We start from the raw sequence: 25,030 nt of genomic DNA on the forward strand, positions 1-25,030 counted from the left end.
CAGTTTAGAAAAGATACAAGGATTGTTCTCACACAATAAGAACATGAAATTAACTCTGATTAGAAACAATTAACAGCAGTAGATATTGAAAATATAAGCTTTTACACCTGTAACTCCACTTTGCACTTTCCCTATTTATTTTGTAGGTTACATATATATATATATTATATATATATATATATATATATATATATATAAACAATGTTTACAATATACAGTATGTATATAGTACGCTGACTTCAGCATTCATTAAAACACGCAGTTAAGAGACTCAATAATAATAATAATAATCAATCCTTTATTAGTCCCACAATGGAGAAATTATTTCTCTGCATTTAACCCATCCCGGAGGAGCAGTGGGCTGCAATGAAGCGCCCGGGGAGCAACTTGGGGTTAGGTGTTTCAAGGACACCTCGGCATGTTGCCGGTAGAGGGGCTTGAACCACCAACCTTGTGGTTACGGGACAAGCGCTCTACCTCATGTGCCACAGCCGCCCTACATCACTACATTTTTAAGCAAATAAATGAATGCTTGGTTACCGAATATATCTCCCCTATTTCAGACTGGCTTGCCATCATTGCTTCCAGCAAGTTTGTGTATGTGTGCAAATAACCCAAAACATTTTGGAACATGAAATGTTTCCAAGGATAAGTCAGTCAACGTCGAATCATTTCTGAGCTCATCACTAAACCCCAAAAGGTTGGCCAGGGAGTGCAACACTCTGCCTTCACAGCCGTGCATTGAGTTTCTAAAAATAAATGAGACGGAATTCTGCATATGTGACAGTGCCAAGACTAAACTTGTGCTGTTTCCTTAAGAATAATGAATTAACTCCTACATTTGAATTGTTGTTGCCAAAATCTTTCAAAATCTTTTTGGACACTGTCGTGATACTGCTACTACAGCCTAACACTCCTGACAAGGCTGCTGTTTTGTTTTTAGCTGGCTGGAGCGCGTGTTGGCATTTGGACACTTTCCACCGAAAGATGTGTCTAAAAAACAACAACATTATACTACGAGGCTGCCAAATGAAAGCATGTGGCTCATTGTCCCAGCTTTTCTTTTAAACACAAGGTGAGATGTCTCATTATAACATATACTGAACAAAGCACTACAAATGTGAGCCTGTGAGTGTCATAGGGTTTCAAGTGACTGTGTGATAATGATAAAAACAAAAGCATCTCATCCTATTGTCAAACAAACAGCATTCGCTTTGCACAGTAGCACACAGTCTAAATTAGTGGATTTAAGTTTCCCGAAATGACACCAACAATAATTTCATTATGTTACAAATCACATCCAGCAGCAGAAGCTTTAAATACTTGTTTTTCAGTTTGTTAGCTGCCCATAAATTGCATACTGTATAGTATTGTTTACGGCATGTCCTTATTGGGCTGGGCCTTGTGGAAAAATCAACATCACAGGTGATAAAGGTGATAAAATCAAGATTCAATTGGGCAATATAATGAATGAGATTATGGGATCAAATCAGCGTGATAGGATTTCAACAAACTTTGTACAAGATAATATTTAATAATTTCCAAGCCTTAATAATAGTATACCAATAATAGTAACTACAGCTTCTTGACACAATATAAAAAATCTGATTAAAGTCAACTGGAAATACCAGTATGTTGAGTTTTAACACCATTTCCTTTTCAAATCCCATTAGAGATTGCCAAAAGATATATAGGAGTCACTGTTTTTTAAAAGAAAAATTTACTTGAGAAGGATACTTTGGACTAAGCCACAGTAAAAACACTATCACTAAACTATCTTACACTGATCTTTAGAAATAATGGCACCTCACCATCTGGATTTTACAACAGTGGAGAATTTCATTCAGCTTTGCTCTCTGGTAGAATAGAGCCCCATCTCCAGACCCCTGTGTAGGAGTTAATAGAACTGGATGCTAACTCCCAATGATAATGTCATGGAGGCAAAGGGCTGATGTGAAGCACACAAAGCACCTTCAGAGAGAAGCTCTATTACTCAGCCTGGCAGGGCCCCAGCCACAGACCGCCTCTCCAGTCTGCATGCCAAAGTGAGTGTCCCAAAGTAAAAATTACTCACTCCACTGACCTCAACAACACAAACAAACAGCAGGAAGATCCAAGGGTGAGATCACAAATGTACAGGTATTCCACTTTGTCCAGATAAACACGGAGTAGATCAGTCCTCACTGGTGCTAAGTTGTTGTTGAGGAGCAGCGCAAATGAATGTGTAAGGTAGTAAATAAAATGATAAGGCTGTCTTACCTCCAGAGTGGTGTGGAGGGCCACACAGTAGGACCACTCCTTGACCTTCACGAACCCTCACTGGACTTCGCCTCTGTGTCTTGAAGTTCTCCAGGTCTGTTAACAACACCACAAAAGCAATACAGCAAAATAATAAATTAATTCTTCTCTAAAGCCGTAAGCAGACAAGACATGCCGAGTTGTTTAAAGAGGTAAAAATGCACTACGGGTCAAATCTGTGGCTGCTCAATAATTTCATACCTTGTGAGAACAAAGCTACAGACCAGAGTTCAACAGTGCCATATGATGCAAAACTTTTGCATATTTCCATGAAGCACGCTATATGTTTGCATATATGCAGACAAAGTGCTGTAAAGGCCTAAACACTTCTGACTGGAGCAGAAAGCAATTCCTCAAGTATAAGTCACACATGAGTGAATTTAATTGGAACTGTGAATTGTTATCACTTTCTGTTTTTCATCCACTGCACACGGACCAGTAACAATTAAATGACTAAGACTGAAACATCATTTGTATGGAGACCGATTACTTGTTGACAACCTGCTGAGAAAAAGCAAATAGAGACAGCAATCCTTGAACATTCTGCCTTTTCTTGCCTGCTGTGGCTCTTGGAGATATCGCAAGCAGTGCAGCCAAATATGCGGCTGCCATATAATGACATAATCAAGACTGAATTCAAAAACAGGGAGAATGAATGCAAAACTGACACCTCCTGTGTACAAGCACAGCAGGATGAGCCGCCGCATAACAAATACAGTACGTGATCCTTGCAGACCTTGTGAGTAATGGAAAACTGCATCCAGCAGAACAGCATGTACATTATAGAAATTGAAAGCAGTTTTTTGGGGGCTTCACAAATGATTTAGCGGAAAGCTTCTGTATGACTTCACAAATTAACAAGTAGATCGTTTGGTGCAGACAGATTGTGCGGACGGCTCAGTGGCCAATTCTAAATCTATGGCTGATCCATGGGTAACAATAGCATGAAGCCTCTCAGTGGATGAACAGACTGAGCAGAGTTAGGGTCCCTCAGGACCAGAAACCCATCTTTACAGAAGATCCCTATGATAAACTGAATAAAGTGAATGTGTGAAAAAGTATTAATTTAAAATTAACTATACATTTGTTTAATCAATCAATTCAATGTTTAATTGAATCTAGCTTTCAAAGCCAAACTTCCAACTGAAATCAAATTGAAGCTGAGACTGTCAGAATATCCAACGCTTAGTAAAAGCCATCACTCACAGATATCCACAACCAGCATTTGAATCCCCGAGCGGCAGAGATAACATTGTCTTTCCGTTGCCTGATCAAAACATTTTAGTTTCATCTTATTTCATCTGTTTTATTTTAATATATTGTGACTAACAAACAGATTAAAAATAATACTAAAGAGTCTACAGCCACAATTGCATCTATGTGATTCTGCACTTTGAGTGCTTTGTGATGAATGCTAACATGATGATGTTTGGTGGGTAAAATGTTTACCACAGTCATTGTCGTAGTGCTAACCCATGCCCTATAACAGTAGGTTGCACACTAGTCAGATACATTCTAGTTTCAGCAGTTCTATTATCTATTCCGTTCTGCCAGCACAATAGATCTTTAGTCCAGGTTGTGTTATTGTGTTTTTACCTACAAACATTAGTTATTTCTAGTCATTTTAGTATACATATAGTTAATTAAATAACATCTCAATTAATTTATTCCATTCAAATGAATTGTATTGGCTATTGGCTATTTCAATCAAACATTCTGCATGCATCTATTTTATCTTCTCGTCATGGGTCCCTAAATACCTTTAACGATCATACTTATATTTAGCTAGCATGCAAAATACCAGGACCCTGAAACTGAGGCAGCTGAATTGAATTCAGCCATCATTAATTGTATTATTTAAATCTGTGTTTTTCTTACTGTGACATGTCAAAATGCCCGCTGTGAAAAAATCCCATAGTTGTTGGGACATTGCGCTTAAAATCACAAATGTTAAATTCCATGTGGCGCTGGAGAAAAATGCAAGGGATCACTAAAGTCTGTAAGTATCATCCTCTGGGGACCATGACTTTCTGTTCAAAATATCAAAACAGTCCATTAAATGGTGAAACAGCCAACATTACTTACACATCGACATTGCCATAAAGCCACGCCACTAGCGGGTCTCAAAATGAGGGAGTCTTTTTAAGTGGCTCCATTTTTTCACTGCCTCAACATACTCTTTTGGCTTTGTGAGCGGGCAAACAAGCTATCTGATAACATATTAAACTATAGCTGCTCTGGAAGGGCCACTACCTGCTGAGTCAGACGGTATGTCCCAGCAGCTGCAGTATCACTACCTCTGAATGGTTTGATGTTATGTATTATATTGTTTGAGTTAATATTCTCCACAGTGTTGTCATCTGAATGCTGATTAGAAATAATACACTAGCCACTGTTGGTTGTCTGTGGTTTCAGATTTGCTGCCAAAAATGTTATGCTATTTTCTTGTGTGTATGATATGTGTGGTTCCTAGCCCTGTGTTTGTCTGCTGGCTTCAGGAGTCTGCAGAGTTTATGGTTTTTATAACAAATTTGAATTTAATAAAATAACAAAGTGCTTTACAAAGGGCAGGCATAAGGCAATATAATAATTCAAGTGAAATAGTTTGATCAAATAATGATGAGGGACAAAATAAAATAACAAATATGTATAAATATATTCCCATATATTTAACAATATGCAGTTCTATTCTCGCAATACCAGACGATCAGAGATCACCGCCTACTTTATGTCTGCTGATCTTTTTAAATGCAAGGTTGTTGCTAGACCGGCCACCACATTTACATGAGTTGGGACATACTGGGTGCCATGTGGGGATAACATGTTTTAATTGGTCGTAATCGTCAATAAGGCAGTTTTAGCAATCAAACGTCGCTAAAAGGAAGACATATTACAAGTGCATTAGAGAAATCCTAAATCATGAATACATTAGACTTTTCATTTCATGTCAGTTTACCAGCTGCACAGTTAAAGACGGTTCTCAGCTTCATTCACAGATGAAACAGTCTTCTCTGATTGAACTGTTTGCACAATATAAATGCAACAACTCCTCTTATCCACTCTTTACCACTAAGTGAAACAGCTCACATGAGCCATCTGCTCCAAACAAGCATCTGTGTGTGTGTGTGTGTGTGTGTGTGTGTGTGTGTGTGTGTGTGTGTGTGTGTGTGTGTGTGTGTGTGTGTGTGTGTGTGTGTGTGTGTGTGTGTGTGTGCGTGCGTGCGTGCGTGCGTGCGTGGTTGCTGTAGGGAGCAACATTGTATCAAATCAAATACTGTATCTATCAAGTACAGAGAAATACAGGGCCAGATGTATGGGGCCTTTTGCTCATCATTCCCTGTCCATCAGTAGGCACAACATACAGGACTAGATTTAACTCCTTTCTAAAATCAGACTTATACATTAGAACATAGCAGAGTTGCTCAACTCACACTGAGAGTGAAGCTCTCCTGATCAATATTCCTTTCGAGTATGGCAGAGCGTAAATGAGGTAGACACACTGAAAGCCAACAATGCCTGACAACCCAAGCTGTTCTGCACCCCGTGGATCATCTTATCAAGCCCATCACGGCTCTGCACCTCCATGTGCTTTTCCATGGCAGGGTTCAGCCTATTTTGAGTGCTTTCAGATCCATGAAATTGGATGTGAATTTGCATTTCTGTGTTAGCTTCATCAATGTGACCCATTGTAATGAATGAGAGGTGATTGTAGAGAAGAAAAATGTAAGCCTTTCTGCTGGAGTGTGAGCTCGAGGGCAATTTGTGATATGGTAACATTTGTCACCGAACCATTGGACAAAAGACATAAAGAGCTTTAAAAACTTTCCAGAAGTGGCCTTTATTTAAAGTTCTCCAGCTATGGTATAATTTGCCTCCATTCAGTGGTTATTCAGTATTTCTGATGTGAGCTGACCAGTTTGGATATAATATACAGATAGCTAAATAAACAAAATTATGAAATACAAACCTTTAGGCTTTCATTCATAAAATCAAATAAGTTGTTTACTTGTTTATGTAAGATTAGTTAAAAAATATTTAGATATTCAGAAAATATAGAGTAGAAACTTGTCTAATTACTGTGAGAGGATGTCTTTATCACTACTTTCATCCCCACAGTCTAATAAGACTGTAATAACAACCTAAGCTGACAGGAATTTGGTCATTGGTTTCTAATGCATTTTGTGATTAAGTAGAAACGCAACCAGGTGGGGGTTCAGGTTGAAATATAAGGGTATTATTAAAACCTATGAAAATATTTGACACTGGACCAAAGTGTTGAATTGGATGGCAAACTAACATTGCCATCCATACATTAATGAAATAAAAGGAAACACAAATAATGTAAAAAACATAGTAGTGTAGTATTTAAAAGAGCCATCTCCCACATTCTTGTCATTTTCAAGTTGAAAAGTTGAAGGCTGTCTGTGAGTTGCCAGTGAGTTAGTCACCTCCCACCTAGCTGATGACAAACAACAAATGGGAAGAGCCTTGGAGAAAATTCTAATGTCATGACATTCATAGATTTTTCATCGTCAACATCTAATGCGATCATTCTATAAAGCATTCTACCTAACCTACTACTTTTCCTGAATTACTAAAAAAAAACATGAAGTGCCAATCCACCTAATCAAATGATAAAGGTGTCGTGCCACCTACTGAGGCCCTGCTGACACCCACTACTACTACCACTATCATTATTAGTCACATTACTATTATTATTGCCTGTACGATTACGCTTATTGACTTGCTTGTACCCTGGAGTCTTTGTGCTTTCTCGCTTCGCAGGCTTCTATAAATCGTGGCTGTACCTGGACCGTGGACGTGCATCCTGCTACGGCCCTGCTGACACCGACTGCTACCACCATTATTATTATTACTAGTCACATTACTATTACTATTACCTGTACCATTAAGCATTTTAGCTTTACTTCCACCCTGAAGCCCTTTTGCTTTCTCGTTCTGCAGGTTTCCATGAATCGTTGTGGTACCTGGACCGTAGTCGTGCCTCCTGCTGTGAGCCGACTGACACCCACTGCTACTTCGATTATTATTATTAGTCACATTACTATCCCTATTTTCATGGCTATAATTCTACTGTAATAATTGCTGCTGTTATTATAAGTAGTCTTATTATATGAATCATTTATGTCATATACATTGAATGTGTTGTATCTCTGTTATGCTGCTCATTCTGTACACATGACATCTATTGCATTCTGTCCATCCTGGGAGAAGGATCCCTCCTCTGTCGTTCTCCCAGAGGTTTCTTCCTTTTTTCTCCCTGTTAAAGGGGTTTTTTAGGGGAGTTTTTCCTGTGCCGATGTGAGGGAAGGACAGAGGATGTCGCATGTGCACAGATTGTAAAGCCCTCTGAGGCAAATTTGTAATTTGTGATTCTGGGCTATACAAAATAAACTGAATTGAATTGAATTGAATTGAATTTAATTTAATTGAATTGGTGCAAAGGCATGGGGTAGTTATGTGTTTTGCCAAGGACATCTTGGATCTCTTGTCCAACTGTTGTGTCTAATACATCAGCTCTGTCACGCTACCACCAGATTTTATGTTGGATTTTACCCTTGTTCTTAGTTTTTTTGTTATTGTTTTTATCACCTTTGGATGGTGTTTTTGTATGCAAATGATATAAATATTATCAATATTGTCATAATCATGCCTTGATCACGTTTTTATGTCTTTTAATTAGGCAAGATCATGATTTATCTACATTTTGCAAGATTTTGCTGAACTTTATTCATCTATAATATTTCTGCCATTTCGTTGAAAAAAAACACACATTGGATTTGTCATTAAATATTTAACATCTAAGAGACAGAACGTGGTTAGGGGGGGAACAGCAAAAAATGTTCATGCAGTCCTAAAAGATAACTCTGACAACTCAAAAACAAAAAAACACGTTTTCATTGAAGCATGTTTAATTATTTCTTTTAATGGGTAAACCTTCAAAAATTCGAATTTGAGAAGAAAATTCCCATAAAGTACACAATATCTGTGTGATGTTGCATTGAAACCTCACAATGTACAAGATACTTTGTGGAACTGATTGACAGCGTAAATGTTTAGCCAGTTGAATTCTGCTTTACCATGCTGAGAGTTGTGTGGCTACTTCTGGAAGCATTTCTCTATTTTTCAAAGCTGCAATTTACAGCTAACTGTTTTACATGCTATACTTATTAAACAGTTATATAGAGTGGTAAATCACTATTCTTACCATGTAGAATCTAGTCTTTTCTTGACTACTGGAAAAACTGACTGTGGTTGTAGAGTGAAGGGGGACTGGATACTAATCACTAAGTAAAGCTAACCGGTGACATAAATAATTAAAGTCAAATGCAAGTCACCAAAAAAGCTGAAATCAATAAATTGTCATATGTTGTATTCATGAAGATCAAAAAATAAATGGATAATTGTGTCTATGTCTGCTTCTCGTCTCCCCTCAACTCACTTCTCCTCTTTTGTCAGAGAAGCATCATGCAGCGAACCCCTAACAGTGAGTGACGCATGACATTTGAGGAATGATAAGCATCAAAGGGGCCTAATACTTACAGAGCGCTACTGCTGATGTCTCCTGACAATTATAGCACTGTTGTTAAGTGCTGCATTCAGGATATGCCTACTGCCACCCTCCCTTAAAGAGGATTTGAAGTCCAGAGTGAGCACCTTGCATCACAGTGCTGATGATAAATGGTATTGTCCCTTGCTCAGATGCTCTCCAGCTCAAAACAGACTTAATTGTCACCCAAGGCAAAAGCAATGGATAAAGAGCACAGAGCTGATGAAAATGAGAGTGGTAAGAAAAAAAAAACCTGATAGAAATCTTGCAAAGTAATTACACAGATAAGGCAGTTAGGTTAGACTAGAGTCAGTAAGAAAAAAAATGCAAATTATGTGCAATTACAGGACTGAATTTGATAGAAGAAATCATGAGAACCAAGGTACAAGGGAGTCACACCCCCCATTCGTTTCATAAATACAGCTATTTCACCCTTCATTAAACACTTCGTTACCCTTGTGGCTCTATAAGCAGCACAGTATTTAGAATGCAGCATGTTCCCTCTTCAGGTCAGGCGTCCTGTACACTTTGTTCATATTGCAGGCCTTTGGATCTGTTGTATAATGTTGCATCTTGCGTCAGTGAAAATCCTTAAATTTACACCAAAAATATCCCTTGGAGATTAGGAAATTCAATCTGGCTTCATAACTAACTAGATTATTCCTTCCTGCACTCCCAGCAGGCAAGGGCAACCTTTTAAACATTTAAGTCTATATTGTCAACAGGATCAAGAACCTTTATACTTTTAGAGCTTTAAACTCCTACCAGATGGCAACAGACACTGTTATATCATCCATCCTCCAGAGGATTAAACATGTAGGCTATGCATTACACATCAATGCAATACAAATCTGATGTTATGTGACATCATTAGTTGGTGCAAATCTTAGACATTGATCTCGTTCGCCATATCAGCAAGGACACCATGAATAAATCCCCAAATATAGATAACACTGGTAAAGAAGGCAGAACAGTATTGTTTGTTAATGACAATGCTGTATTCATTGTTCTGCTTTTTTTTTTAGCAGCAGTGCCCAAAAGCCTTGGCTTTAGACTACCAGACCTAATAAGATTAGCTGCTACACATTATAGTAGATCCTTGTGTTTTCTTTATTAAAGGCCTTTGATTTGGTCTTTGTCTCACAGAGTGAGAGGTGCAAGCTCCTTAGTGTTTGAAAGAGCGTACTGAGCTTCTCTGAGTCACAGTCTGTTACAAATGACACAATACTGACTTTTATAACAGGCTGCTCCTCCATGAATTATTCCCTTGACCTGAGACCCGCTCAATCATAGAGAAGACTTAATTAAATTAAACAAGAGCAATAAATAAGATGTATGACACATCAACACTGATGTTTGTCCTCATCTGTTGACAAAAGCAGCTTATCCCAGGTCAGGCCCAGGCAATGGATGAGACCAATCACAATGACATACAGTGCAGGTCAGGCCTCGAAAATTGATGGATGTGAATATGATCAACAGCTTGCTGGCAACTCAGGGCATCGATTTACACTATATTGCAAATATTTAATGCTGCTTTGTGACAAAGAAGCACCCAATCACGAGTAGATGGATACCTCTGTGCTCTCCCTGGCAAGGATCATCTCTGTGCCTGCTATGGCAGAGAAACAGACATCAAAATTCAATCTAGCTGCACCATCTGTTCACAGATATCAGGGCTGTCATTTGATATGGGCTGCCCATCAAGAGTGGAGGCCTCAAGTTCACCTTGCCATCAGAGATGGCTTAGACTCTGGTCTTAAAAAATGTGATGGATGAAGGCTGTAAAGCATCAACTATACTGGTCTGTCAAGGCCCACCACGCAAACATCACAGGGGTGTGAGAAGCTTAATAAAGTAAACACCAGCACAGGAGCTTTAATCAGGGTTAAAGAATAAAAGCATGACAGGAACATGTCCGGTTAATTTGTGTTTTCTCATTAGTAACTTTAACAGTATCAGCCTACTGTAAGAGTCTCTAGTTGCTGGTTCTTTTTTTTGTTAGTGAAGATCAGGTCTGACAAACAATTTCCAGAGAATCCTACTGGGTCATTATACTTTCAGTGAAGCAGAACGTCTGATGTTTAATGAAACTTTTACTTTCAAAGGCAAACAAAGACTGACATGATCTCAAAAGAACTGTGGTTGAATTGAGGTGAACTAGACCCAACTGAAGTGAAATAACAAAACTAAAAATAACACAATTTGCTCAAGACAATCAAACAAAACTATTACAGTGTTGTATTTTTGCTTTTGGTTATTAAAAACCATAGACGCCTTACCGCATGAACAAAGTGGGAATCTGCGCAGGGCCTTGAGGGGCACTTAATTGGCCTTAAGATATATTATTTATTTATTTAATAATGTAAAGTATTTTTGTTTTAAGATACTGGAGCAACCATTGTTTTAAAAAGGTAGTACGATTATGAAATAGTTTGAATGTTTTGTAAATTAGTTGATTAGCTCACGTAATGAAGTAGAGACGACTTGATCAATGACTTTTCTTCAAAGAAGGCCAGAAGAAAGCCGGTGGTTTCCTTCACTGTGGTTTGTTGTGTGAGTTCTATTTAAATCAAGGTGTGTTTTCACATGTAAAAATATTCTTTGCTGTACATGGCAAGTATAGAACTACGGGCCGCAAACTTTTGCTGCTTGGGGAGGGCACACGCAGTGCATATGTAGATAGTAGTCCGCTGTGACTTTGTGTCCTGGGCCTGTGGTCATGATCATCCGTCCATGTTACAAATCATTTTGATACTACACACTGTTTGGTAAAAAATAGATTGGACTTACATGCAATGTGCAGACTGGCCTCCCTGCTGACAATGGTGCCAAAAGAGTTTGATGCCAGGCACTGATAGATGCCAACATCTTCCTCTTTATTCAGATGGCTGATGTGTAAGTTTCCTCCCATGAGAGAGTAACGTGACCCTGGCCCGGGCAGGACGAAAGAGCCATTGAGCTTCCACCTGTGAATGTAAGCATAAGATACACAATAAAAAATATTTAATACAGAGAGTAAAGATGCCCTGTATTTTGCCTTACCTATTGTTCAGACTAACTGATGCTGTTGCAAAAAGTCCAATTAATGTAAAATAAAGAAAACCCAGAAGCTGTGATCAAACAGCCCTATTCTGGATAAAGCAGACAAAAGTAACGCAGTCTGATGTGTTTTGCAGCAAAACCCAAATTAATAAAACTAAAAAGGATAAGTAATCAGCAGCAGTCATTTCCAAAGACTGTTCATTTCTTTTCAGGCTTTTTCTCACTTCAAACACATCTCTTACTCACCAGTCAAATGCTCCACATTCTTCTGACATTTCCTTTGTCTTTTCAGCCTGTTTGTCCATTAATGACTATCAAAATCCTCCCCTCCAATCATAGTGATTATCAGACAGGGGGGCCAAGCACCAGGGGGCAGATTCATCCAACTCTGTGCAGATTCACGACTAAAACTGTGTGTATGCACGAAGACAGAAATATGTATATGCGTTCCTTTCATCAGATTCAGAAAGCTGCATGCTCCTGCATTATAAATCTCAATAGTTGTGGAACTGGGTGCACTTGCACGAGCCTCATTTCCACACTCACAGTTAGCCAGAAATGGATGTAGAAACAGCCATTTGCATATCAATAATTAGACCTGTCGATGAGAAATACGGCAACGAGAGTGCAATTTCACCGACTGTGTCGCATTGGTGAGTTTCTCCAATAGCTTATTACACACGACTGTGGCTATTTGTAGCGTCAATACTGCTTATTCATCACATTTCTGCAAACCATCATTGTAGTAAATTCTCAATCATCAATATTATTACACGTCTACGATGATCAATGATTCATTCTTAGGGCTCATATTGAAACAGATTTTACTTATTGCTTCACATTTCAGGATAAAATGAAACAACCATTAACAGGGAGATGATGGCTCAAATGTAAAATAAAAAAAATATTGAAATTCATTACTCATAAATAGTTTAAAATCAAGTTTATAAATGCACCTTAGATTGACATTGTACAGAAGGTTGCATTGCCTGCGATAATCACGCTATCAGTAAATTTGTTCAAATAACCTATAAACATTGGTACCGGTCTCTCAATGATATTTAATCCCCTCCTTATCATATCACCCACTGCTATCTCAGCTTAGCCTTGTTGATGCCTGGTCTGAAGTATGTGATAGGTATGCTAATTCTTCCCCTGTAAATACCCGTTTGTGTGGGGAAAAGGCTTGTTTTTTGTGCGTACACATCGTTATACATCTGGCACAAGGACTGCTCCAACAAAATGTATATACATATACACATATATATATATATATATACATACTTTTTGATTAAACCTCTTGTTTTGAATAATATGGGAGTCCAGCAAGTTTGTGACGGAGAGAGAGAGAGAACGGGAAGATGCAAATTGCCAGCAATCAGTTTTTTTTACTGTTCAAGATGTCTGTGGTGGCTTGATTTAGGAGATTTAATGTTGTTCACTTTGCATAATTAACACTTATGGTCCAAGAAAACCTGCTGAGTTGTTGATGTCAGTTCAACCGAATGCAGCATGTGATTATATTAACCTCCTATTATGTAGACTGCAAGACTGTTTCTAGTCACTGTCAAGACAAAAACCGCAAAGAATAAAACCTGTTTTGCAGACAACTTTCTAAATGTATTCAGATAGATTTCATCAATTTAATAGGTTGTTGAAATTGTCTGTATTATACCCAGGAGAATGGCAAATGAAACTCTTCTCAAACCCAATAACAGTCAATGGGAGGAAAGAAAATGAGCAGAAACAAAGAAGAGAGAAAAGAAGACAAACAAGAAAAGTGTCACTGACAAAAGGAGACACTCAAGAAGCAGCTTTTCATCGGGGAAATAAGGCACAATTTAGTTGAATGTTAGCTCCTTGGTCTTGATTAGATTTTGAAAGCTCTCAGAGAAAAAGCAGGCTCTGGGTTCCTATTTCTGACCTTCGTCTTCTCTCTTCAGTGGGAAGGATTAAGACAAAGACAGCGGCAGGCAGGGTTGAAGGGAGGGAATGGAGGGATATATGCAGCAGAGCGGTGCTCAACGGCAGATTGGCTGATTAGATTGATTTAGTGATTTGGTGTTGCAGCTGGAACTGGTCCAAGAGCTCCAGATGAGACAAATCAAGGATGCATGGTGACAACTTGGAGTGGGGGCTTTATGCGGTAGCAGTCATTGGGTAGTCTTGGGCAAATTAATTTGTCCTTGGCAACCCTGAAATAGACCTACCTTCGTCGGAGCAGTGAGGAGCCACTCCTCCTGTCCCGCTGCTGGACCTCATAAAGACCCTAAACTCTTTTACAAATCTGGCACAAGTGACCTTTGGTTAGAATAAAGGAAATTGCAAAGTTGATGACAGGCCTATGATGTATGCTGACGGAACTAACAACACTGCAGTATGTCCATCTGAATATCAGGCCCATCATTAAAAGGGATAAAAGTATGATATAATAACAGCTTGTGATAAATCTGAAAACCCCTTCTTAATGTGCTATATCAACTGGCACTCGCAGTAATTAAAGAGCTCATTAAAGCAAAATTTGATTTGATAAGGAGTCGGACATGCTCTCAGAATTTGAACTCAGAAGGGGGAAAAAAACTTGCAGATATGAACTTGTGAATTGGTTTTCATTTGAAAAAGTAGGACTATCCAGATGGTGAAATAGCGACTGATTGCTTAATAAGTATTCCAGTCGATCCCAGTGATAAGATCTTGAACATTCATTTCAATTTGTGCCCATTAGGCATAACACCAAGGATCTTCAAGCTACATTAACGGCTGCATATGCTGATATTATGAAGGATCGTTTCAACCTATTACACATTAAATGCTTGGCTTTCCAATTTGCATTTAATTACACTGACAGGAGTACAACAGCTATGTGGCCTCATTTGATAGATTATAAACTAATAGCTTATGCGCTTGATGCACTTTAAAGCGAATCATTGTTTGTCGTTTGTTTTCATTTGTTATCTTTTTTTGCAGCAGCAGAGGAACTGCTAAGCAACTCGTTTCTGACACATTGCCGCTCAGCCTTGTAGGGCCAGAGTACTGAGCAAGAACAATGACGAGCAGCAGTTCCTCTGCACCTCAGTCCATCAAGTGATTTGAATCATGTGTTGTGATAACCTCCAAATCAGATGCCCTTTTGGCAATGTGGGTGCAGCCGTGGGCAGTGATGCCGCACATAAAATGTAACAATAGCTGTCCCAAGGCTATGATATGGAAGGGCATCTTCTGCCACATCATTTCTGGTATGTGAAATACACTCCACTAGTGTTTTTCCTCCCCACTCGATCTATGTCATGATAGCAGCAGAGTTTTGGTGCAAGATTCTCTTGGGTCACTTGATCTTTCCAATGGTCAGTGATACTGATGACAGGAAGCTATAAAAGGGAATTCTACAGCAGATCAATGTCCACCCGCCAAGGCGAATATACAATAGACCAACAATTGAGGCCAATTAATTCATCATTGTCAAATTAAGCATGACTGACAGGGATGCCAAGTGCTGCAGGCAGTGAGCAGCAGCGAGCCATAAGGTCCACAAATCTCCAGTTTTCCCAAGGCAATAAATCCTACAAATCCACTTTGTTTTTAGTAAAAATTCTGCACTTGAAAGCTCTGAGAGAGTTCTGCAAAACATAACCTGTGTGCATAAAGCAATGCCTGGAGGTATTACCTGTAGAAGGGCGGTGGGTGTCCCTGGGCCTCACAGCTAAACACCACCTCTCTTCGATTCTCACCAGGTTGAAGGGGAAAGACCACACTGCCAGGTTGTTTGGTGAACACAGGCCTCAGCAAGACTCCGCTTCCTGGATGGGGAAACCAACAAAAACTACATCAGCTTTGATGTCCTTGTGAGCATGAAAACCTTCTTTCTTTTTACATTTTTCTGCTGGCAAGCAGATATCTCAGGCTTAGACAGGAAGGAAGCAAGTTGAAAAACAGTGCAGCACAAGATATGGTTGAATCACTATAACATCTCTGTACAGTGTGGATCCATGTGAGCAGAGCCCATGAGCATTTTTCATATTAGTCGTAAAAGAGCTGTGAGATCCCCCAAGAACTGCATAATCAGCTGGTAACCTTCATAAAACTTTAATGCAAACATCTGAATGTACAGACTTGTCAAAGGCACACCGCGCTTCAGCAAAATTTAATTTAAACCCTTCAAACTTATCACCACTTTCCCAGGGGATGTCATCCAATAGGAAATTTGAAATTAAATGCCACAACAAATGCTGATAGTATTAGGGTCTCATTTTAAATCGGCCCCTCTCATTTGAGCCATCTACATGGTGCCCTGTGTGACTCAGATGGAGAAAAGCCAATGATTTCCTAGATTGGAGGAAAAATGCTTGAGAGAAGGGTTGTTATCATTCCTGAAATACAAAAATATAAATATTGTGCTTTTTCCAAATAGTTTGTATTCCACTGCCTCAGAACAAAAACAAACTCCCTTTATTCTAAATTTCATCCTACTACTTATTGTTTTTGTGCACGTTTGGGGAACACATTCTCTGAAGGCCATGTCTATAATTAAATAAAAACACACAATTATAATATGTTATAATCTACCTATAGCACGTTATCATTTTAGTTAGAAGCACTCATAAATATGCACAATGCTTTATAACAATATTTATAAAATCAGCACACAACACAACCACAACTTCATAATTGCTGGTCATTCACTGACATTTTTTGTCGTTGCAAGAATCATATATTATATTTCCCATAGTTGTATATGCATTATAATCACTGTTATAATGTGATTACAATGTGATTATAATGTGATAATAAGTCACTATACGTGGTAATTTTATGTTAAACGTAAAGCAAAACGTGTGTTGTTCTTGCATAGATTTAACATTATTTTACAATGACGACTTTTGATCCGATATAATGCATTAAAGCAATTATTATAATGCATTATAAAATTAATATAATGTATTAAAGCTATAGGAATTATAATACACTATGATCCTTGCATCAACAAAAATGTCAGTGAGTGACCAGCTAATAATTAGTCATATAAAATGTTTTCTAATGTGATTATTGTTACAAGTCATTATGAATATTACTGAGTACTTACAAATTCAATAATACAGTGAATTATACAGTGCAATACAGGAGATTATTAACAACTCACAATCATGTGATGTTCTGCAAGGAAGAAATACTTTTAGAAATACAATATAGCACAGCAAATAGACTAGTACCATAACTCTAACTATGAGTGATATATAGCATTGTTGATTCATTGTCTTTGTAAGAACAAAAAAAAAGACAGCAGCATGTCAAGTGTGACATTTGTTTCCTTGTTAATTACCAAGGTACAATAAAGAATGTCTGTTGTGAAAGCAAAGCCCACAGTAACAGTGACCCATGGGGAAGTCAACTCTTCGCTGAAGTAAACATTTCTTACTGAGAGGGAAGAGAATTAATATGGATTTGTCAGAATGCATTTGCATTTCTGTAATGACAAAGAAGTGGGAAGATTCTGTAGGTAGGGTAACAAATGTATATGAGAGGCAGGTATCCTTTTCAAGTCTGTGGCGCCATGGGAGTACAGGTTTATCCTCAAGACTGAAAATAACTCTCGGAGAGGGTGGGGATGTTTGACAAGGGACCTTGTACGCTGATTGTTCCTCTCCGCAAGGATAAACCTCTCAGAAAGTTACACAGAATAAAAGGCCGCCTAATTATAATCTTTGTTAGATGAAGCATGTCCCTCGAAGCAGCTTTGAAAGATGATTGATTATCAGAAGACACCTCTTCCATACTCAAACACAAATCTTCACACTTGTTGTCCACAAACTTGGATGATTAAGCCTGCAATAAACATGAGATGAATTGCTGTGCCTTATTACGTTGATAAATGAGTCCAGTCATCAAATCACAAACATTTGCATACTGCATTGTATGTATTTTTTTAAACATGCTTAAATTCAGCTGGGAACCCTCAAACATTATCCAGCCTTTTAGTTATTAATTAGCACTTTAAGTCACAACAATTCAAAAGCTAGAACCCAAAGACAAATCATTCGATTCAAAATGTATGTTTCATATTCCAAATAACTATAGATTTTTAACTAATCATATTAACTAATCAATTTTACACAAACAGATCAGTATTTGTGTGTCCATTCTATCTTGTGAGTTTGATCTCCCATGTGCATATAACCCAAACGGTGATCTTGCCTTCCCTGCAATTCAGTGTTTGGATAACCCTGTTAAACAGTAAAGGTTTCATTAATCATGTAAGGAAGGGGTTTACTACAGAGAATAAGACTGATGATGTCTCTAACCCAATGAGATCTTTAAAAAAGGTATTTATTCACATATTTGAAGGAGTTGCGTTGCATTGTATTGCATTGTTACTGTATATATGGCACAATTGTTGCAATTCACTGTTCAAGTGTAGCAATAATAAAAGTAACAACTTTGGTTGAAAAAGTAATAATATTTTAATAAATGGGTTTGTTTTCTATTGTAAACAATTGCCATACTGTTGTTGTTTTATGAATAGTTGCTGTATTATTCAGGGTTATTACAGCAGTTTTGTGGCAACTCAATGAATGCATGGAAACTGAAAAGAAAATGAACTGCTCTGGCTCATCCTCAACTTATTTTTATGACCAACTGATTAAGAATATGGCAAAAATAGTGTTTAAGAGCAGTGAGTGATTCATGGTGCTTATTTAATGTGTTGGACCTCACACTTATCACTTGCGCCCTGCTGTTGCTATGCTTAAAGCACAAACAACCACTCAACACAACCACTTGCATTACTATATATACAACCACAAGCAAACACCCTAATCATGCTGAACCATGTCTGTCAGAACATTTTTGCCTTGGTGTGCATTGCACTAACAATCAATCCCTAAAACGACTGCATTGCAGAAACCTAACTCGGGGCGGCTGTGGCACATGAGGTAGAGCGCTTGTCCCGTAACCACAAGGTTGGTGGTTCAAACCCCTCTACCGGCAACATGCTGAGGTGTCCTTGAGCAAGACACCTAACCCCAAGTTGCTCCCCGGGCGCTTCATTGCAGCCCACTGCTCCTCCGGGATGGGTTAAAAGCAGAGAAATAATTTCCCCATTGTGGGACTAATAAAGGATTGATTATTATTATTATTATTATTAACTCAATGCACCTTTCAACTAGAAAGGTGCATTGAGTAGAGTGCAGATCTCCACCAGGTGTGTCTGCAACCACAATTGTAGTATAAAACACTGCAGTGGTAGCTCCATTAGCTGTTAGCGGTTAACCAATGCAGTGCAGCAGCTGAGAGGTACTCAGTAGTGTTAACTGGTAGTTCCATTAGATGCTAGCCAAACACATCCTCCAAAACAATAACAGTGTTCAAACTGTTTTCACCCCACTGTGTCTCAGGGGACAGTGTAGCGGTTGGGGGTCGTAGAAGCACTGAGCTGTGTTAACACTAGAGGCCCCTACTGGCCAGGGGTCAGTTAATAGTTGTGAGTGAGGCGTAAGCAGGCAGTCAATGGCAGTATATAACAGGCTATAAAAGCTGTTCTGAGAAGGTGTGAGTTACCCCAACCAAGAGAGGTCCTTGAGCATGCAGCCGTAACTTGCCATTCCAAATATTGTGCAGCTTGCAAGAATAGCCTTGAACAGAGATAAAAAAGGTGCACACTGATTCCGTTACAGACGTACAGACGCACACAGGCAAACACAGCAACCGAAGACATAACCTCTCCCCAGGCTGTAATACAAATGTAATCAACATAGATATTTGCTTGCAGCCAATACTCCTGGTTATGGCAGCACTGAACTGACCTGATCTTTGGTTAGAACCATGGCAACTGTTAGCCTATAATAATGGTGACTAAGTGTCAGAATAATGAGAAGGGATTGAGCTCTGGAGGCTGTGCCTGGGGGCTCAGCTCAAACTGATGCAAACTCTCTGAAACTCTTTCGTTGCCTTCACAGGAGGGAACGTAAGATGCAGTAAAAAAAAGCAGAATAATTTTCTTGCTTGCTTTTGTGGTTACAGTGCAACACACTACGTCAGACTGAGATCTACAGGTCTGGGACATTGAGGGATTTTTCTTTTTACAGGAATTTTCAAATTTTGGTGGCTTTACCGTCACCTTAACCAGACAGTAGATGCATACTGGAAAGACATCTGGTAAACGTTTACAATTTTAAATCAACATGGACACTCCAATTGACAGATTGGGGGGAATCAAGAAATTATGTTGAAATCAGAATATCAGAATCTGATGGCAGATCCAACACTGAGCACCCCAGAGCACAGACAGCAAAATAATGATAAGAAAGTTCAGAGAAGTATACTGATCGAGAATCCGAACAGAAAGTTGACTGCACAATGGCGCAGGGCAGAGATGGAGGTCATAATGAAAGGGTCTTTAAAGAAAGTGGGCCGCCTGCACTCATATCTGTCACCTGCTGCCAGATGCAGCCGTTTTTTTGAAGGCTCTTCAGACAACACAAGACTCAGCATCGGAGCACAAGTGCAAGGCAGAGGGAGCTGTTTAGGAGGCTGAAATAAAAACTAATCTCAAATTCAATACTAGCTGACAGCAAATGAATTCCTCCAGCTTACCTCAGCATGAATAAACAGGCACATGGGGAGTCGGCTGTGGGGGAGGTATCGGTCGTTTGTGAGGTCCCAAATCCATTCGTTTCAGCTCAGGGTTTTATGCATCAAATAAAAAAAAAGCCAATCTTGCTTTTTAAAGCATCTTTCCCTTCTGTCCAGGCCGATAAGGTGCACCTTTAAGGTCTCTCATTCAGGGGCAGAAAATGTTACTCCAGAGCAGAAGGAATGTTTGGGTTGTTTTGAGCAAAGTATGGATTCAATCACAATCCTCCAAATATTTGAAATATGTGTGGAGCCTTTTTTTGAAGGCCCTTGAAATATAGCAAAATTGAACTATAAGCAATAAAACCATTAATATGTTGTAAAAAAAAAAAAAAAAAAAAAAAAAAGAAAAAGGTTAAATAATGATTTGTGGACACATTATTGAGATTCCAGTACTTAAGAAGTCGTGAGAAGATATGTTAGAAACACATAATAAAAAAATAGCACAACTAATACAAAATGTTTTATCCCATTCTTTACTGCTATGACTATCAGCTAGGGTGTACTGTACAGTACTGCAGACTCTCGTTAATTAAATTAATTACATTTTCAGCGCCACAGTCTGTAAGGAGAGGAATGTGGCCAACACATTCCCAACCGTGTCACACCATTCTCAAGCTAATCAAAGCTAGTGCATCTGAAATTCAATAACACTCTTGTATCCAAGGTATCCAATCCCATGTTCACTGGGGAAACACATAACTGATTCAACTCCATTTGTGGGAAAGGCAAATTAAAGCTATTTCTTGTTGAATGTCTACATAAACCCAGAAACATATTGCTTCTGAGAATGCCATTCGTCTTCTAATTGTAGTAATATTGCAACCGTTTCCTCCTCAAGATTTGTTAGAAGGTTATTTATCACTTACCTACTGCTATGGTCTGCACTAATGGAAACATTCATCATGGTTTAGAACTGTAACATGTTTCCAACTATAGTAACTTACAAAATGCTTTATTTGACCATTAGTAGTTCCTGCCTTGAAAATGCAGTTTGGATTCCTGTACTAGGGCTGCAATTTACGAATTTTTTTGATTAATCTGCCGATTAATCTCTAAATTAATTGATTAATCAATTGGTATAAAATGTCAGAAAACTTTGAAAAATGTCCATTCCGGTTTTCAATGCAAAGTGATGTTGTTTTGTCAGGCCAGAACCCCAAGCTTTCAGTTTAATATCATGTAAGACAGAAAAAAAAACTGTGAATCTCCAATTTTGAGAGGCTGAAAACAGCATTTTCTGCTATTTTTGCACCAAAAGTTTCTCAGTAACGATTAATCAAAAAAAGGTGTTGATTGACTAATCAATTAGTCAGCTAATCGTTCTCACACTAAAAATATCTCTTATCCAATGTAACATAGATCCCATAAATACTATCCAAAATATCATTTTATTTTGTCAACCACCACAACACACACTTTTACCCTCTCTTATTAAGCTACTGTGAGTCAATTATCGTTAAGTAATCTTTACAGAATAATAAGGTCAACATCAGAAGACACTGACATATGCCAGTAAAAGCAGCTCACAGCAGTTCTCCAGTCTATAGGGATGTATCCTGATACTAATACTGTATATACTGCTGTTTAATTGATAGTGATGTATTTACAAGAAAAACTACACAGTACAGATTCATTACTAAAGCTCTATAATTAATACTCTACACAAACACATTTAAATTGGAGGATTTTTCAACCCTGGATGAAAAGGCAAAAACACAGCCAGCTATGGGAGGAAGATTCACTGGGGAATATTCCACATCTTCACATATACAGAACTTCAAAGGCGCAATAAAATCCTTGCTTAAGGATTCCTAAAAGGCTTTGCCATGTTCTGATGAATCAAGTAAGTCAATATTTGAAAACGCCCATCGTCTCTGGGATGCACACAGAAAAAGTAAAAAGTAGTTCCAGGAAACTATAATGCTGGCCAGAAGCAGCCCTTCATTAAAATGAATTTAGGGATGGAAAATTCTAAGTAATGTCTTGTGAGTATTTATTTGGGGTGACCACTGGCTGTGTCATATTAAAAAAGGACAGGTTCACATTTATACAAGTCATACCTAAAAATATACTTGCACCACCATAAGTACAGTTTTCAAAATCCATTTTAATCAGAACAAAGACTTGGGATTTTGTCCTCCATTAATTTGTATTACATTAGGAAAGGATATCTTCACAACCTGTATGGTCGCCTACAGCGAAGAGTGACAAATAAGGCATATAGTGTGCATGTAGTCATGTCAGTATTGTATTAAGGTAGACTTATAAAATGTGGATTTATCCTTTAAGGCATACAGGATTCCAGTTGCACAACCAAAAACTCAACTCATGATGAAATGAAACTGTCACACCAGCATTTTATTGTTTTGTTTTTGTGACTTGTTGAATAATTAGTTCTGATTGGCCAATAAGAACATCTACTCTCTACTAAAACTGTTGACAACCACTTAACTAACCATGGTAGATTTTTCCCATATTAATTCTGAATTGTTCTCAAAGCACAAAACATTTGATTGCATGTTTAGACCCTTAGCAGGAATCTTACTGGAATTGTTTAATAATTTCTGTTTCCAGTGTCGCTAAATTTTAGCCCTTGGATGCAAACTACAGATGTTTCTTGGACTGCACTCCTGCAGCTGCTATTAAATTCAGAGAGCTTGTTGTAAAATGTTTTGAAATCAAAATCTTTGCATCAACTGATTTAAGTTTTTAGCAAGTGGTTGTGTAGTAAAATGGAATATGTACAGCAAGCTTAACAGCAGGGTTTTTTTTCCCTTTATGACCTATTGCTGTAAACTGTATTTTATATATATATATATATATATATATATATATATATATATAGAGTTTATTTTTTTCAATATTGCAGTTTGTTAACAGAAATTCAATCTCCATTCTCCAGTCTTTACAGACAATGAGTCACTCTCTAAGAATAAAAGCAGCCTTCTTGGTTATACATCTTTGTGAGCAAGTTCTACAAACCAGGTTGACAAAACCCCTTCTGACTGTTGACCCAATGCTGGAATTGGCTTTCTGTGTGAAGGTTAGCTGTACATGTGTCTTCTTTGCTCCCTCGCTCTCTCTCTCCCTTACCCACTCATTCACACTAACATACATCCAGAGCACGCCCCTGCCTCGGGCCGTTCAGACCCTGTGGGAGCAATGGGGGGAGAGCTGGTTAACTTCAGATGAACTCGCTATGGGAGTGACTTCCTCTTGGCCCTATTGCTCTCCCACACAGTCGATGCCTACTGAAAGAAAACAAAAACGTGTCTGAGTCCGGATAAATAAACTACCTAGAAGCACAGATCTAACTTCCTCACACTAGCTCTCGCCCCCCAGTATGGCAGTTCTGCATACTAAAATGCTTATCAAGAACACAGAGGCTTTCGAGGTCTATCGTTATATTGCGCCATGCTTGTCTTGCAAGCAGAGCATATGTAATGTAACCCCTTACTAAATATTAATGCTAACTTACTCTGTTATACCAACTGTTAGTGTGAGCCTCAAGAGTGAGGCAAGGGCTGTGCAACACAATGCTTTTCACAAACCATTTTCCCTCCGCCCCTCAGTTAAGCACTAATTTGCATTGAATAAATAACCCTGAATGTGGTTTCTGCACCTCATGGCTGCAAGAGTACATTTTGTGACTGGGATCTTTTGTTCAGATTGCAGATTTGAATTGTGTCCTTGAAGCTGTCCGTCTGAGATCAAGACTGTCAGGTTTATGGCAGGATTCCACCGATGTTGAGGACATTCTCTTGTCTGTATATTTAACAGAACGCTAACGTTGGACATGATATGTGATCCAGACTCGTGGTGTAGATGCTAATCCTATGGTGAGTTACAGTTCCATGAGGAAGGCCTTGTTAGACATCCACTGATTATTTTAGGTCCCAGCTGTGAGGAGGGGCTGCTGATTTGGAGCAAGGCAACATGAAAGATTACTCATTCCTCAAGATACTGTGCTCATGCGACAAAGCCCTTATTCATCTTGTTCTCATCTTCAGACTCTGACATTGTGAAGAGAACTAGCATTTGACCCTTAATGTTTTGTAAGGAAGGAAAATTAGGTCTCTCATTAAAAGCAAGATCAATGACAAGATTTCTGCACTACTGCCAGTGCAATCTCAATTAGAGTAACAATTGAGGGTCTCCTTAAAATGAATGACTACACATTCAACGGCTAGATAGGGACTGTCTTTCAGAGATAGAAAGCGTATTCTTCTTTCAACAGGATGCACTGACGGTGGGAAAGAAGAAAAAAAAGAGATCATTGCTATGCAGAACTGAAGGAATGTTGATTTGCTGCCTTGAGCTGACAACAAGGTGAACCTTTCCTACCATTTGTAAAAATTGGAGGAGAGCTTTGGGCGCTCTTTGCCATAAAATATTTTTCGTTTTCCATGTTACTTTTAAGTGCCATCTGTTCTGTATGCCTCGCAAAATAAAAATCTATAAATAACAATTCATAACTCCTATGCTAAC

At 38.5% G+C, this 25,030-nt stretch overlaps 1 protein-coding gene across 2 annotated transcripts in view; it reads right to left on the reverse strand.

Annotated features, from left to right (window-relative positions):
- The window catches only part of cntn3a.1 (contactin 3a, tandem duplicate 1), a 67,450-nt gene that overhangs the window by 42,331 nt on the left and 89 nt on the right, over positions 1-25,030 (reverse strand). For both annotated transcript variants that reach the window (XM_054608907.1, XM_054608906.1), the window contains exons 2-4: positions 15,579-15,711; positions 11,663-11,838; positions 2,260-2,355 (exon numbers count right to left, since the gene is read on the reverse strand). In XM_054608907.1, the coding sequence (XP_054464882.1) occupies positions 2,260-2,355; positions 11,663-11,838; positions 15,579-15,711 (405 nt within the window). The remainder of the gene's footprint in view (positions 1-2,259; positions 2,356-11,662; positions 11,839-15,578; positions 15,712-25,030) is intronic.

Source organism: Anoplopoma fimbria, chromosome 12, assembly GCF_027596085.1.
Source record: "Anoplopoma fimbria isolate UVic2021 breed Golden Eagle Sablefish chromosome 12, Afim_UVic_2022, whole genome shotgun sequence".
NCBI classification, from domain to species: Eukaryota; Metazoa; Chordata; class Actinopteri; order Perciformes; family Anoplopomatidae; genus Anoplopoma; species Anoplopoma fimbria.